Source organism: Rhinoderma darwinii, chromosome 4 (assembly GCF_050947455.1).
Source record: "Rhinoderma darwinii isolate aRhiDar2 chromosome 4, aRhiDar2.hap1, whole genome shotgun sequence".
NCBI lineage: Eukaryota > Metazoa > Chordata > Amphibia > Anura > Rhinodermatidae > Rhinoderma > Rhinoderma darwinii.
The window spans coordinates 204,297,708-204,315,535 of NC_134690.1; the positions used below are offsets into that span (position 1 = coordinate 204,297,708).

At 40.6% G+C, this 17,828-nt stretch overlaps 1 protein-coding gene across 1 annotated transcript in view; it reads right to left on the minus strand.

Moving 5' to 3' along the window:
- Positions 1 to 17,828, minus strand: part of SNAP91 (synaptosome associated protein 91) — a 142,236-nt gene that overhangs the window by 16,180 nt on the left and 108,228 nt on the right. Inside the window, exons 22-24 of the mRNA XM_075862088.1 lie at positions 16,733 to 16,816; positions 15,139 to 15,219; positions 13,096 to 13,266 (exon numbers count right to left, since the gene is read on the minus strand). Coding sequence (XP_075718203.1) covers positions 13,096 to 13,266; positions 15,139 to 15,219; positions 16,733 to 16,816 — 336 coding nt within the window. The remainder of the gene's footprint in view (positions 1 to 13,095; positions 13,267 to 15,138; positions 15,220 to 16,732; positions 16,817 to 17,828) is intronic.

A 17,828-nucleotide genomic window follows, 5' to 3' on the forward strand; every position in this document is an offset into this window, starting at 1 on the left:
CAGGCGCTAATAAAAGTATTAAGACATAAGAAAATATTTTTATTGAAATAAAAACTCCCCCACACAATCTTCTCTAACCATTTTATTTAATCAAAAACCGTAGATCATTGCAGTAGTCCACCGAATCTACGACGTAGTCCAATAGGTCCAGCGGAACCTCCAAAACCTCAGTTTTTTTTAATGGATAGCACACTGACCCATTCATCTCTATGGGGCCATGCACAATTATTTTTTTTTGCAGGGTTTTTTTGGTGGTTTTTGTGTGCGCTTTTTGCATGTTTTTGGGCACGTAGTTAGGACTCCCACTGACTCTGGGAACATTTGGCTCATTTTAAACACCAAAGAATTGATCCAACGCTTTTTTTTATCCCACACGCTTTTTAAAAACGCTTGCGTAAAAAACTAACGGCTTGCTTTCTCATGGATGTAAATGGGAAGCTTAATGAAGTGTTTGACGCTTTTTTTAACGCATTGTGTGTGCGCTTTTTGCAAGTCTTTTGCCGCATAATTAGGACTCCCGTTGACTATGGGAACATTTGGCGTGTTTTACGTGCAAAAGAATGGACTTGACATTTGTTTATTTACACAACGCGTTTCTAAAAACACGTGTGTAAAAAAAGCACATTGTATCTATCAACAGCGCGCTTTACCATTTATGTAAATGAAGTGTAATCAAGCCTTTTTCTATGCGGTTTTCAGCACGTAAAATGGGCCAAAAAAACGCTTCTAAATAGATGCCGCGTGAACCGGTCAACTGAACAAAAGTCATTCACCACAGGGTCTCCCTCTTGACTTTCATCATCTTTAGCCATTTGGTGTGTCCTATAGCTTCTACCAGCTACATTGTAAAAGCACTCCCAAAATGGGAGCCGAAAATGTTTAGCAGTTTGAAGGCACCTTTGCCTGGCTTGTAGCCGAAATTAGGGAGGGGGGGGGGTGAGATTCCCTCCCACATTTACAGCAGCTGTAGGTCAGGCTGCTCTGCCTGATTCACTTTGATGTAATTCAGGTTTCAAGCCCAAGTCAAGAAGTGTGTGTTAACTTTATCCGAGCCATTAATTTAATCCACCGATACGTTGCTCAAAACTTCTGCTTATGCTGCTCTCCACAAACGCTTGAAAAACTGATGGAGTAGACCGGTCTTGACTCTTCTGCGGAGGTTAAAATTAATGGTTCTTCCTCATCATTTACAATCCTGAATGGGAATCGGCAGGGTTGCGCCCTGTCCCCCTTAATATTTATATAGACTCTCGAGACTTTTCAATGTCGTATTTGTGCCAATCCAGACATTTCAAATCGTAGAGTAGGCGAGGCAGAGTACACGGTAGTGGCCTAATACCGCTGACCTGCTGTTCTTTATTAGCAATACTATGGTCACCCTCACCTAGAGGAATTCCGTAGATACTCCTCCCTATCCAACTTTAAAATCAATACTGCAAAGTCTGAGGCGCTCAACATCTCACTCCAAGATACAACCAGGTCACAGCTGGAACACACTTTCCGTTTTAAGCAGTTTCCAACCACACTGAAGTTTCGGAGGATCACGCGTACAGCAAACCCAGCTAACCTGTTCTGTCAAAACGATCCTCCCTTTCGCCACAATATCCACAGATATCTTTCGTACTGGTCCACGTGCACTTTTGCTTGATTCGGTCATTGTGCAATCTTCAAAACAAGTGTCCTTACTCGGTTGCTTTACCTTTTTTCAAGCGCTCCCCATTAAGCCTTCAAGCATTTAATTCGATCTTTGAACGTCGCACAACACAAGTTTATCTGGAATGGAAACCAGCGAGAATCAAGGGATTCATCTTGTGTAGACCTTAGGACAGAGTCGGGACTGGTCTACCTAAACTCAAGTGGTTGTGCTGGAGATGCTTCTCGGCTGAAGGCACCATGTTTCACATATTCTGGTCCTGCCAACTCCTCGTGCCTTTCTGGGAAGGAGTATAGTGGATAACAGCCTCCCTGCCGGGAGTTAAATTGACTCTACGCATTGAACTGTTGCTTCTACACCATTGTGATATTCCGATTAACAGGTCTAAATGGTCCCTTTTACATAATCGGATTACCGCCGCTGATATTGGTTCCCTTTGCTGTGGAGACATCAGGAATCTCCCTCTTTGGGTCTTTGGTTTTCTAGGTTGAACGATATCATGAGGATGGAAGATTTGATCTCATCTAGAGGTACAGCTGCCTCGCTCTCAAAAACTTGGTATTATGGGTTGGCATTTCAGTCCACTGCTAAATACCACACATTTGAAATAAACACTTTTGTCCTGTATCCAGGAGCTGCTCCATCCGGCTTTCCTTTTACATATTCCAAACTCTTTCCACCTCCTTTTTTGTGTTTCTTCTTTTTCTCTACCTTCATCCCCTCTTGTCATGCTCCTACTTAGAGTCTCTTTTGTTCTAACACTTTCGTGTGAGAAACCGTATTAAAAAACAAAAACAGGCTTGGACTCTATGGGGCAGTCGCCCAGATCCCTGGTTAGCAGTTAATAATCCCTACTTTTTCCTTTATAATGCAGAGGTTTATGTACTGTGTAATTACTTCTCTATTACATTTACCTATTTTTCCTATTCTGTATTAGGGGCTGCTTCCCACTGACGGCCGTGCTGTGGCCAAGTGAGGTTTGCTGAAATTTGTAAAAAATAAATAAATAATAATCCGCCACCGCAGGGGGTGCTAAGTTACTGATTGCATACTGGGGCTGATTAACTACTCAAAATGCGCCAGAAATCTGACTCAAATTGACTCAGTCGAGAAAGGCATGGCTTAATGAGAAAAGGGTGTGGTTTTAGACGTACCAAAATTTTGGCCTAAAAAAAAGTTCTAATGGAAGTCAACTAAGAGGTGGTATAAAGTTAAATAAAGTGCCTAAAGGTGCACCAAATTTATCATCTAGCATGAGCCAGTGTTACAAATTTTGCGCATCTTGTCTAGTTCTATGCGGTCTAAATTTAAAGGGTATCGGTCAGCATTTGTAAGCCCTCAAAGCTGCTGACCGCGCTACATACAGAGTGGCAAGGGTAGTGTTACTATACTGGTGGTGTCTGTTCTGAAAGATGCATGACCAAGAATGAAAAATAAAAAAAAACAACAAAAAAAACAGTATGCAGTAGCGTTCTGCTGGCGGCAGAGTTTTGTCATGTAACATTATGGCTTCGCATAGCACTTGGGAGTTTTATAGCAGATAAACGGTGTTCCAACCAATATATAAATTAAGAAATTACTCAAAAATTTTGGACCTATTAAGATTACAAAAAGCTAAATGGTGTTTAAATGTAGACATTCCATAGATCTAGATAAATATCAATTGAAATTTAAGTGCTTAAAGGGAACCGGTCACCAGCATTTCACCTATTAAACCAGTAATACCTGTTTTTGTTTATTAAAACGAATTTTTAACTTTGTATAGAGAATACAGAGCAGCTGTATCGTTCGCTATGACCTGAATCAGTCAGTCCCACGGACCGGACTGGTTCAGTTTCAGTGGACCCTGCGTGTCTGACACGCAGGGTCCACCTGTAATCTATCACACGTAAATTATGAACTTAGATGTGATAGATTACAGGTGGATACTGCATGTCAAACACGCAGGACCTGATTTCACTGGACCAGTCAGTCCAGCGGACCCGACGGTACAGGATTTAAAGAACAATACAGCTTTCTCAAAAAGTAAAAATGATTTTTAATAAAAAAACTATTTATAAAGTTGCACTAAATCACAGACTAACCGTTTTATAAAAAAAAATGCTTTCAAATAGGTACACCTTGAATTTCACTAGAGTATCCTAAGAATCTTAATGTATGATCACTTAACCTTAGTTCACACCTGCGTCGGTGTGTTGCATTGTTCGGCTCAGTCAGAGAAGCAGAACAAGGGAATAATGGAAGCAACGGTTCTGTTGCAGAACGGACACCACGGGCGACTGACAAAACCCATTGACTTCAATAGGTTCAGTCTGCTTTCCTTTTGGGTTTCCGTGATTTTACCGGAGACAGTCTCGACCAGATCTCCGATGGAGGCCCCTACTGGAGCATCCAAGGAAGATGTGAACGAGGCATTATTAAGGGCAATATTCCAAAGTCCTATTTAAATATATGGCTTTAAAACATCCGTACTGATTTGTATTTCAGCAAAAGATATTAAAAACATTGATATAATTATTAGGCTTAAAAGGAGTTACCTGGCTCAGACAACGCCTAGTAAAATACCTGAATCGTAAATCTCTTGAGGATAGTCGGAGGGTCCCCTTATTGGGGACCCTGTCTGTCAACAAGTCGCTTGGAAAGCAGACAGATAAAGACGATAAATATATCCATGCAAGTCTCGGACACTTGCTGCTCACTAATAATTCTTATTGGTGCTAAGTAACAGGTTTTAGAGAAAGACTCACCAAAGCAACAGTGCGGCACAGCCCCAGCATGGAAAGTGTCAAAATGAAAAGAAAAAAATGAAAGTAGTACAAAATGATAGCACGGACAGCCCAGGCAGTTGTAGTAAGCACAGGAAAGCTCTGCATTTCATTATATTGTGGCATGCATTCTGTAATTATAGTCATGAACCTCACCTACATGATCATCCGCCAAACATGCGATAAGACATGCAAATAAAACAATAATGTCAAGTGTAATAACAAAACAATATAAATACTCCGTGTAAATGAAAGCCTGTGTGTACGTATATGTTATAAGACAGTATACAGGATACAAGATGTCTTAAATAAAACTACTTATTAGAAGAACTGTTTAAAGAGTATCTGTCACCAGGTCCTAGCATCTAATTTACATATATCCTCTTCAGCCCGCTTCCTCAATGATTTTCTTTTTGTTCTGTGCCCCTCCCCGTTCCTGAGAAATCATGCGTAAACTGCAGTGAATCTCGCTGGGTGGAGCCATCTTCACTGCCCCAGATTCTGTCCAATCAAAACGAGCCAGCTTATGATGGCTTTGCCACGCGTGACCACACTGCGTAAGATTTCTAATCAAACATTTGCCATAAGCTGATTGAACAGCGTCAGAGGCAGTGAAGATTGCTCCACCCAGGGAAATTCACATTAGCTCACGCCCCGTTGGCTAACTACAGTGTGTTAGCATATCGGGCGCCTAAAGGAAGGAGCATTATTTCTCTGGAATGGGGGAGGGGCAGAACAAAGAAGAAACAGCAAGGAAACGGGCTAAAGGTAATATATGTAAATTGGATGTTAGGACCTGGTGACAGGTGCTCTTTAAATAAGGCCCGTCAACTCTCCTGACATGTCTTAATATAATAAGATATAATAATATAACAATTCTGGAGCATCTTTTTTTAGAACTTTGCATGGTGTCGCCGTTCTTTTATTCCTTCTAAATATTCATTAATAAATTGACAACTGGGTGTTACTAGCTTGGGGTGTGTCCCTACATAGACTTACACTATCCAATCAGTGCCAGACTGTAAGGTCATGCCTCCTTGACAATGAGAATATGAACACCCAATTGATATAATTATACATTTCCAGGAGGAATAACAGAGGTATGACAGTGCAGCGTTCTAAGAAAGTTGCCCCACAATTATTATTTTGTGGGGAATACAAGTATTTACTAAAAACAGATGTCACAAGAGCTTACAGATACTCTTTAAAATGTGATCGGCCAATATGCCAAACACCCAGGGTCCTAGGATCTTGAAATGTCCCATCTTCCCGCAAGCTGCTGTAGGTGGTTTAGAACACCTTAGGCCTCATTTACACGAGCGTGTGCGTTTAAAAACGCTGCGTTTTGCGCGCGTTTGTATGGCGTATGCACTGCGTATACGCAGCCTTGTTGCGTTTTAAACGCGCAAAAGGCATTTGACAGCTCCGTGTGTCATGATGCGCGGCTGCGTGATTTTCACGCAGCCGCCATCATAGAGATGAGGTAGTCGAGGCCCGTCACTGTCCAAGGTGCTGAAAGAGCTAACTGATCGGCAGTAACTCTTTCAGCACCCTCGACAGTGAATGCCGAACACAATATACACCAACCTGTGAATATAAAAAGACTTTCATACTTACCAAGAACTTCCTGCTTCCCCCAGTCCGGGCTCCCGGCCGTTGCCTTGGTGACGCGTCCCTCTCTTGCCATCCGGCCCCACCTCCCAGGATGACGCCGCAGTCCATGAGACCGCTGCAGCCTGTGATTGGCTGCAGCCTGTGCTTGGCCTGTGATTGGCTGCAGCTGTCATTTGGACTGAACTGTCATCCCGGGAGGTTGGACCGGAGTTATCGGTAAGTCAGAACGTCTTTTTTTTTTTACAGGTTCATGGATTTTCCGAGCGGAAGTCACTGTCCATGGTGCTGAACCAGTTTAACGCTTTCAGCACCGTGGACAGTGACTGTCTCCTGACGTCGCGTACCCGAACATTTTTTACCGGTTTCGGTCAAAACGAGTTTGGCCGAACCCGGTGAAGTTCGGTGCGCTCATCTCGAATTTGACACTCCGTTTGGATGTTTGTAAACAGAAAAGCACGTGGTGCTTTTCTGTTTACATTCAGGAGTTTGACAGCTCTTTCGCGAATCACGCAGTTCGCACGGAAGTGCTTCCGTGCGGCATGCGTGGTTTTCACGCACCCATTGACTTCAATGGGTGCGTGAAAAACGCACGATTATAGAACATGTCGTGAGTTTTTTTCTGCGCACACGCGCTGAGCGCAATTCACGCATCGTCTAAACAGCCCCATTGACTAATATAGGTGCGTACGACATGCGTGCAAAGCACGCGCGTCGCACGCGCGTATAATACGTTCGTGTAAACGAGGCCTTAAACTGTTGTCAGTAATATCCAGCCAGAAACAAAATGGAAAAGCTATGCATCACAGGACAGGTAAGTAATGTTTTAGTGGTGTGAGAGTGACCAATCTTGAAGGAAAAAAAATAAAATTATATATTATATATATATATATATATATATATATATATATATATATGTGTGTGTGTGTGTGTTCAGATTTCCTTTAAATGGTAAGAGGTGCTGCTTGTCAGACTTTTTTTTTTTTTTTTTTTTTTTAAAAGATTGCATTTCATATATTTATGGTTTTAAAACAAAAAGTGGAATAAAAGTCCATTGGGCATCTAATGCAAATTTTAAAATTAAAAAAAGCCAAATAGGGTATGACTTTTTTGCCTGTTCACAGAGTTTTTTTGCAGGCAGAAAATAATTTTGAGGCAGACTTTAACCTGCCTGCAATTTATTGCCGCGACTTTCGTAGTGTTTATTCGCCCGTTGGCATAAAATACTGCGAAAAAAACGCTTTCTCTGCCGCTCTGATTTCAAATGGGAAGTCCGAGGCGTAACTGCAGCAAGAAAAAGAACGCCTCTTTTTTCTTGGTTTTGTTTTTTTAAATAAATGTTCGGCAGTTTCGGCTGTTTTTTGGCACCGTTTCAGAAGCAGGTCCAGTTCACAGAGTTTTTTGACGTGAAAACTAACACCACCTTGTTTATACAACCCTTAGCACTGACACTCCTTTGTCTTTACAGTTATGCACCTTCAGGCTCTGTTCACACCTGCAACCTGGTTTCTGTTTATAAAATGGTAACCAGGTCGCAGGGCCAAATCAGTCATACGATGGCATTCACTTATAATAGGCTCTGCCATTTTGACAGGAAAAATAGCGCAGCATGCAGATGTGAACAGAGCCTAATGCAATTGTGATTCTTATTTATTGCATGCAACGGGAAGCAAGAAAAAAAATAATATGTTTATATGGTCTCACGGTCATGTTAATAAATAATTTCTTCTACTGGTTATTTTGTAGTGAAATATATATATATATATATATATATATATATATATATATATATATATTGACTAGAATCCTCACAGCCAAGTCTGACTCGTATGTGCCCACCCGGAAATTAGTCCCAATGCCATTGCTCGTTCATGAAACCTTTATCTGGGATCTCAGGGTACATTAGGAATCAACTGGATGATTTAGATTAATTATCGGCATGATGGCAGATTGTCAATAATTCAAAGCAATCACACCAGATAATTTACACGTAGAGATTATTGCTAGATGCGATATCACAATCAGATTTCATGCAAATCCATAGAGTGAGTGTAACCCCACCAATTTTCACTAGTTCAACAAAAAGTGTCAGTGTTGTACATCGCACCAAATCAGATCAGAAAAGTAATGCAAGAATGTGATTGGCTGTTCGTGCAGATAAAACTGGAGGTGATGCCTAATTCTCATAAACGAGGCCCTCAGTTAAGTGCAGATCAACATTGAAGGTGCCCGTACACGATGTGGCCGAGCCGTGGTAGTTGCCACGTAGCAGAGAGCAGGTAAAACGCAAAAATTTTGCATTTTTTGGCGCACGACTGAGAACTGCAAAAACCGCATGCGTGTGCGGGCTCCCCGATACTTCCTGTCCACTTGATTTATTTACCCGTTTATGTGATTTATAGATTAGTAAATACATTTATTCCTTGCATTTGTACAGTTAAAAGGGTTGTCCAGTTTTTTTTATTTGTAGAATCGGAAATCCTACAGTTTTCTAATATACATGTATGTGAGCAGAATGTCTAATACCTTTCTTATAACCGGGAGATAGGCCCCTGTCACAGTAGAATGGTACAGCCCACAGAGAAGTCCTATGTGATGAATCTAAGGGCTAACTGAATATGACTAAACATGGCGTCAGTCATGTGATGACCACCACCACACACACACACACACACACACACACACACACACACACGACTAATTTAAGAGCTGCTCCTCACAGACGCGATGATGAGATGTTGCTGCAGGTAGAAATGATTTATATTTTCTGCTCCTCAATAACCTATTGACCTGTTACATACCTGGACAGTGTTACCTGAATGCCAGTGGTCACATGACGGACACCATCTTTAGCCCATTCAATTATCCTATGGGTGAATTACTGTGGACTAATATTTGGGCTATACCATTTCAATTTTTAGCCCAGGCAACTGCACGGATATAAGAAAGGTATGTGGGCAGAATTTAAAACACATGTATATTAGAAATCTGTATGATTTCCTATTCTATAAATAAATGAAAGCAAAAAAAACTTCTTTATGTCTATAGAATCTTATAATACAGGGACTTACAGGTTTATCACAAAATGCAGTTTCTTGTATTTAGAGGGGTTTCAGCACATAAATGTTATTTTTGTTTAATTAACAGTGATACAATTTTTCAATATAGTATCTATATTAATTCAAGATCACAGCTTGTGGTCATTCAGTAGAAAAATTCATTGTTTAATTCCGGTAAATAAAATTCTGCCCATGGTCATGTGATAGACACACAACAGGTTTACGGCTCGTTAGTTACGGTATGCACTATATATATATACACATACATACATACATACATACAGTGAAGGAAATAAGTATTTGATCCCTTGCTGATTTCGTAAGTTTGCCCACTGTCAAAGACATGAACAGTCTAGAATTTTTAGGCTAGGTTAATTTTACCAGTGAGAGAGAGATTATATTTAAAAAAAAAAGAAAATCACATTGTCAAAATTATATATATTTATTTGCATTGTGCACAGAGAAATAAGTATTTGATCCCTTTGGCAAACAAGACTTAATACTTGGTGGCAAAACCCTTGTTGGCAAGCACAGCAGTCAGACGTTTTTTGTAGTTGATGATGAGGTTTGCACACATGTTAGATGGAATTTTGGCCCACTCCTCTTTGCAGATCATCTGTAAATCATTAAGATTTCGAGGCTGTCGCTTGGAAACTCGGATTTGCAGCTCCCTCCATAAGTTTTCGATGGGATTAAGGTCTGGAGACTGGCTAGGCCACTCCATGACCTTAATGTGCTTCTTTTTGAGCCACTCCTTTGTTGCCTTGGCTGTATGTTTCGGGTCATTGTCGTGCTGGAAGACCCAGCCACGAGCCATTTTTAATGTCCTGGTGGAGGGAAGGAGGTTGTCAATCAGGATTTGACGGTACATGGCTCCATCCACTCTCCCATTGATGCGGTGAAGTAGTCCTGTGCCCTTAGCAGAGAAACACCCCCAAAACATAATGTTTCCCCCTCCATGCTTGACAGTGGGGACGGTGTTCTTTGGGTCATAGGCAGCATTTCTCTTCCTCCAAACACGTAGAGTTGAGTTAATGCCAAAGAGCTCAATTTTAGTCTCATCTGACCACAGCACCTTCTCCCAATCACTCTCAGAATCATCCAGATGTTCATTTGCAAACTTCAGACGGGCCTGTACATGTGCCTTCTTGAGCAGGGGGACCTTGCGGGCACTGCAGGATTTTAATCCATTACGGCTTAATGTGTTACCAATGGTTTTCTTGGTGACTGTGGTCCCAGCTGCCTTGAGATCAACAACAAGTTCCCCCCATGTAGTTTTCGGCTGAGCTCACACCTTCCTCAGGATCAAGGATACCCCACGAGGTGAGATTTTGCATGGAGCCCCAGATCGATGTCGATTGACAGTCATTTTGTATGTCTTCCATTTTCTTACTATTGCACCAACAGTTGTCTTCTTCTCACCCAGCGTCTTACTTATGGTTTTGTATCCCACTCCAGCCTTGTGCAGATCTATGATCTGGTCCCTGACATCCTTAGAAAGCTCTTTGATCTTGCCCATGTTATAGAGGTTAGAGTCAGACTGATTAATTGAGTCTGTGGACAGGAGTCTTTTATACAGGTGACCATGTAAGAAAGCTGTCTTTAATGCAGGCACCAAGTTGATTTGGAGCGTGTAACTGGTCTGGAGGAGGCTGAACTCTTAATGGTTGGTAGGGGATCAAATACTTATTTCTCTGTGCACAATGAAAATAAATATATATAATTTTGACTATATGATTTTCAGGTTTTTTTTCAATATAATCTCTCTCTCACTGGTAAAATTAACCTAGCCTAAAAATTCTAGACTGTTCATGACTAACAGTGGGCAACCTTACAAAATCAGCAAGGGATCAAATACTTATTTCCTTCACTGTATATATATATATATATATATATATATATATATATATATATACACACACACACACACACACACTACCGTTCAAAAGTTTAGGGTCACTTAGAAATTTCCTTAATTTTGAAAGAAAAGCACAGTTTTTTTCAATGAAGATAACATTAAATTAATCAGAAATACACTCTATACATTGTTAATGTGCTAAATGACTATTCTAGCTGCAAACGTCTGGTTTTTAATGCAATATCTACATAGGTGTATAGAGGCCCATTTCCAGCAACCATCACTCCAATGTTCTAATGGTACATTGTGTTTGCTAACTGTGTTAGAAGGTTAATGGATGATTAGAAAACACTTGAAAACCCTTGTGCAATTATGTTAGCACCGCTGTAAACAGTTTTGCTGTTTAGAGGAGCTATAAAACTGACCTTCCTTTGAGCTAGTTGAGAATCTGGAGCATTACATTTGTGGGTTCGATTAAACTCTCAAAATGGCTAGAAAAGGAGAGCTTTCATGTGAAACTCGACAGTCTATTCTTGTTCTTAGAAATGAAGGCTATTCCATGCGAGAAATTGCCAAGAAACTGAAGATTTCCTACAACGGTGTGTACTACTCCCTTCAGAGTACAGCACAAACAGGCTCTAACCAGAGTAGAAAGAGAAGTGGGAGGCCCCGCTGCACAACTGAGCAACAAGACAAGTACATTAGAGTCTCTAGTTTGAGAAATAGACGCCTCACAGGTCCTCAACTGGCAGCTTCATTAAATAGTACCCGCAAAACGCCAGTGTCAATGTCTACAGTGAAGAGGAGACTCCGGGATGCTGGCCTTCAGGGCAGAGTGGCAAAGAAAAAGTCATATCTGAGACTGACTAATAAAAGGAAAAGATTAATATGGGCAAAAGCACACAGACATTGGACAGAGGAAGATTGGAAAAAAGTGTTATGGACAGACGAATGGAAGTTTGAGGTGTTTGGATCACACAGAAGAACATTTGTGAGACGCAGAACAACTGAAAAGATGCTGGAAGAGTGCCTGACGCCATCTGTCAAGCATGGTGGAGGTAATGTGATGGTCTGGGGTTGCTTTGGTGCTGGTAAAGTGGGAGATTTGTACAAGGTAAAAGGGATTTTGAATAAGGAAGGCTATCACTCCATTTTGCAGCGCCATGCCTGTGGACAGCGCTTGATTGGAGCCAATTTCATCCTACAACAGGACAATGACCCAAAGCACACCTCCAAATTATGCAAGAACTATTTAGGGAAGAAGCAGGCAGCTGGTATTCTATCAGTAATGGAGTGGCCAGAGCAGTCACCAGATCTCAACCCCATAGAGCTGTTGTGGGAGCAGCTTGACCGTATGGTACGCAAGAAGTGCCCATCAAGCCAATCCAACTTCTGGGAGGGGCTTCTGGAAGCATGGGGTGAAATTTCACCCGATTACCTCAGCAAATTAACAGCTAGAATGCCAAAGGTCTGCAATGCTGTAATTGTTGCAAATGGAGATTTCTTTGATGAAAGCAAAGTTTGAAGGAGAAAATTATTATTTCAAAATAAAAATCATTATTTCTAACCTTGTCAATGTCTTGACTATATTTTCTAGTCATTTTGCAACTCATTTGATAAATATAAGTGTGAGATTTCATGGAAAACACAAAATTGTCTGGGTGACCACAAACTTTTGAACGGTAATATTATATATTATATATATATATATATATATATATATATATATATATATATATATAAGTTCTGCCTAACGAACCGTGCGCCTGTGTGACAACAAGCAGAGACCTTGAAAACCGCAAGTAATTAATAGATATCGTATATTGGAAAATTATATAACTTAATTATACATAAAGTAACATTTGCTGAAACTGGACAACCCCTTTAAGAGAGGTGGAATAAGCAAATTAAAAAGTCTATAGGCTGGCACCCTCTGTGGTGTCATATTGGTGATGCCTCCATGTTCGATCGAGTTTATCATGTAAAATATTTCTAGTGTGTCTGTATTCCCCTGATGAATATAAAAAGTTATTACAATCCTGTGTAAAAGCCAAGATAAGGAGATTCGGTTCTAATCCTACTGCCTTGGGAGTTTTAAAGCAACCAGAATTCTAATCCATTAACACTTTACTAGATCTTCAGCCTCACCTGAAGCATCAAAAGTGCTGCCAGATGTGGCGGTAGCTGCAGCCGGTGTGGGAGCAGTGGTAGTAATGGGCTGACTGGCTCCAAAGGCGGCATCAAAGCTTGGCTGAATAAGGGTATTCTGTGTTGGGACAATTGATGCAGGAGACGGCGAAATAAAGGAACCTCCAAATCCTTCAAAGAAAGCAAAACACACAGACAATTGCAAAGATTTGAAAGAAGTTTACAAAGTTTTTCCCACAAAGAACTATTGTCATTTTTCATAAAACAATTGTTGGCTAAACAAGTCTTTGACCGGCATATACCACCCCGCGTTCCCCCACTAAGATGCAGGGTACTTCAAATCGAGCAGTGGAAGATAAATGGCTGCCAGAACCTCCTGTGCCAGCTATCGTCAAGGAGAATAAAAGGATCAGACAGGAAAAAAAGAAAAATCAATCTGCCCCTCCCCCCCAAAAGCATCCCTGAAAAGCAGGCCTGCAGATCCCAAATCAGGAAACGCCAACATAAAATGTGAAGTCCATGGCGTGGCTTAACCCTTTTTCGTGACCTACAGCAAAATGTAACTTTTTGGAATTACATAATCTAAGGGTGAATTTTTATTGAGGGTTTATGCCACACCTCAGCAGATTATTTTTTTGTGCGTGTGTGGCACATATGGGAATTTCATATAGTACCAAAACAGCACCAGTATCCTTTTTATGTTTTAAACATGGAAAAACAGCCATAAATACATTAAAATATTTTACTTTGGTATATACCAGTTTAGTGAATTACATTAAATTACAAAACAATATCCCCCCCAGAGTATAAAACAATATGAAATAAATGGTAGTGAATTTTTTTTAAATTAAATCTGTGTTGATGAATCATAATGTGTGTAGCGTTGGAGTAACATTCTCTGCGATATGATGCAATACGACATGTACACGTTGCTCATGTAAAATGGGTAAGGGAACGTAGTGTTAATTTTGCAAAAATAGCTTAGTGGCCTTCACATATTTACAGCGGTCAGGTTGTGTTTCCCTCTGACGTGGCACAGAAACGGATGCCAGAACTAATCCCATGCTTTATTAGGGTTTGCTCACACGCAAGGTCAAAAACGGCTGAAAATTACACCAGTTTTCAGAGAAAACAGCATCTGATTTTCAGCCGTTTCTGAAGCTTAAAATTAATCTTCTTTTAAAGGCGATTTTCATAGTGTTCAATGGAAAATCAGCCCAAAAAAAACACCTCAAGAAGTAACATGCTACTTCTTTTTACGGAGCGTCTTTTTGCGCACTTTTTTTTTTTTTTTTTTTTTTAAAACAGCGGCTTAAAAAGACACCCCATATGAACTAAATGAAGCTTTACCCATTAAATTCAATGGGCAGATGTTTGTAGGCGTTCAGCTACCGTTTTTTCAGGCGTATTTCAGGGTGTTTACACCCTGAAATACGACTGAAAACACAGCGTGAACATACCCATAGGCTACATTTACACGAGCGTGACAGATTTCACAAACGCAAGACGCGTGCGTAAATCGGTCGGCGTGCGTTGCATTATGCATCCGCGTGCGGGCCGTGGTTTTCACGCACCCATTGAAAACCCACCAATATAGGACATGCAGTGAGTTTCACGCAACGGACACTCGCTGCGTGAAAACTCATGCATTTGTGAAGAGCCCCACTGAAATCAATGGGCCGTGTGCTGTGCGATGTTTCAACGCACAATGAGTTTTAAACAGGAGCAGTTTTGGCATCCAATGCATTAGTTGTAATGTCAGACGTCGCCATCTGCTGGACAGAAAAATTCTGCATTCAGTCTCTATGGACGGGAGATCAGTGAATAAAGTGCACAGCTTTGTCATCAGTTGTATTCAGCTCAGGTATAAAACAACCGGCTGGACACAACTTATATATGTGAACCCAACCCAAAAACTAAAACCACACATCCATTTTCCCTGGCTTCTCACTTGTGGTTGGAACATTACTTCGGCGGAGTGAATGCACTTACAAGTACAGAAGGAAAAACATTAGAAAGCATTTTTAAAGACATGATAGTTACCGGCCAGAAGATCTGCTGAAGCTGATGAACTCGTAGGTGCCAAAGCAGCAGGCTGAGGTTCACTTACACTTCCAAAAGCATCTGTCAGGTTACCATCAATGGTAGATGAAAGGGAGATAAAAGCTCACAGCATAAAAGTGCAGAACAGAATCTTGTTGAATGTGACTATAGTTACATCGTAGAGAAGGATGAAAACAAAAATAAAAAAAACACACAGGGCCATCAAGTTCAATCTATAATCCCACCATGTTGATCCAGAGGAAGGCAAACACCCTTATGAGGCAGATGCCAATTGCCCTATATTAGGTGAATATTTGTCGGCTCCAAAAATATGGCAGCCAGAATAAATCCCTAGATCAACAGCCCATCTCCAGAATATACAGTAGTACTCATAACTTAGAATATTCTCTTTCAAGAATGGCAAACAAGCACTTCCCAAACTTGTTCAATAAATTAACCATCACAATTAGGCTATGTTCACCCAGCATTTTTGCTTCATAGCAAATACACAAATTACAGAAAGGACACAAAAGAATGTTTTTGTTTTTTTTAAAAGAGGACCTGTCACCTCGCCTGATCTGTCCGTATTAGTAATTACTTGTATCTTCTATTCCCCATGAAATAAATATTTTCTTAGAACTCTGCATTGTGCCGCTCTTATGTTCTTCCTCGAAACGAATGAATAAATTGAGAACTGGGTGTTACCAGTTGGGGGTGTGTCCCTACACAGACTGTCAATGTCCAATCAGTGCTGACAGTGAGGCTGTAGGACACACCCCTTTGACAATGGGAATGGTAACACCCAGTTGTCAATTTATTCATATATGGAATATCAAAGGAACGGCAAAATGCAGTGTAGTAAGAAATTATGTTCCAGAATTGTTATTTCATGGGGGAACACAAGTATTTCTCCAAAATACACGTCAGATGAGGCGACAGGACCCCTTTAATAGCTGAACATTCTAGTTTCATTAAACATACCTTAAATAAATGAAATTAATTATGTGAATTAAGGGCATATTTAATTCCAAATCAAGTAGGAGGAAAAAAAAAAAATGTGTGTAAATCACTCAATGGAAAGGGGGAAAAAAAAAGAAAAAAAAAAAGTATGGAAACAAAAAGGAAAAAAAACAAACAAAAAGCAAGGGATTATTGGATGCCTCATTACTGCTTGTATTTAACTTCTGCTCACACATCGAATAAAGCCACGTCATCGACATTTGAGTCACGAGACAGGATAAATAAAATCAGTCATCTAAGATCTATGGCCAGAATAAAAATAAAACTATAACACCAATAAAGAGTCCTGAGGTCTTAAGCAGGTTAGGGACTTTCTTTTTTTCTACTTGGTCATAAAACACTGTTCCATGAGAGTTTGGATGCTGAAACCCCAACTATCCAGAGAACTGAACAATTTTAGGTCTGGCCTCCATGACACGCTTGTGCAGTTCATCTTTATTAGAATGAATTGGAGGTAGAGAAGATGCGGATTATGGAAACTCCAGATCACCACTAGTGCATCATCTTGTTTGTGAAAACAAATTCTTGTCATTGTAACTCTTGAGTGGCTTCAGAAGGAAAGTTATATACCCACCTCCAAATAAGTCAATCACAGCTGCGGGTTCCATCTTGGCTGGAGATGCGGTGGGCACAGGGGTTGGAGAAGTAAATGCGTCCACTGTAGTAACACAAAAGAAACCATCTGACCACATTTCTCTGTAAAATTGGTAAGAACTCTTCTTTTCCAAAATGTGTTAGTAATGGTTAAATGAGAACCGCCAGAAGAATTGTCATATAAAAGGCCTTCTAGTATATATTAAAAATCTATAAAAAATAAATAAATAGCAAAATAGCTCGAAGCTACAGTGCTTGCAGCGCTGTGTTCTTACAGTTCACGTTCACCAAGTATTATTCAGGTCATGTGTCAATAGGAAGACATTTGATTTTATCATGACGCCCTTGAATCTGCAACATGACAGACCTCACAAATACTTTAAAAAGTGAAATGGAAAAACCCTTTTAGGCTGGGTTCACACGGAGTTTATTACAGGACGAAAATCTGCCTCAAAATTCAGTTTGGAATTTTGAGCCAGATTTTACTCTGCCTGCATGCAGATTTTCGAGGAGTTTTTCGCCTGCGGCCATTGAGCGACGCAGGCATAAAACGCAGCGAAATACGCTTTCTCTGCCTCCCATTGATGTCAATGGGAGGTCAGAGGCATAAATGCCCGAAGACAGGGCATGTCTTTTTCCCGCGAGCTGGTTTTTCCGCTCACGGGAAAAAAAACGCCTCCGCCAACTATTGAAATCAACGGGAGGCATTTTCAGACGTTTTTTGGCGCGTTTTCCGACGCAGTTTCCACGTCCAAAAACTGAACTCCCCCTTAAACATGCCCATTCAGAGAAATTTTGGCAATATTTGAGTTACAAACAGGAGTAAAAGATTCAAATAGAAAAAATCATAGCCTAAATGGCCTATTATATTAGAACCGTTCTGGTTTTTGTTCTTTACATTTCAGTCTTCATCTTGTAGATGCCTCAGTTTTCAGAGTTAAAATAGTGGATACTGCAGAGTCCAATGACTTTGAAGGACTTGTCAAGGATTAGAAAAATCTGCATTTTTCTTCCAGACACAGTACCACGCCTGTCCGTGGGCTGTGTCTGGTATTGCAGTGCAGTCCTATTCCTGT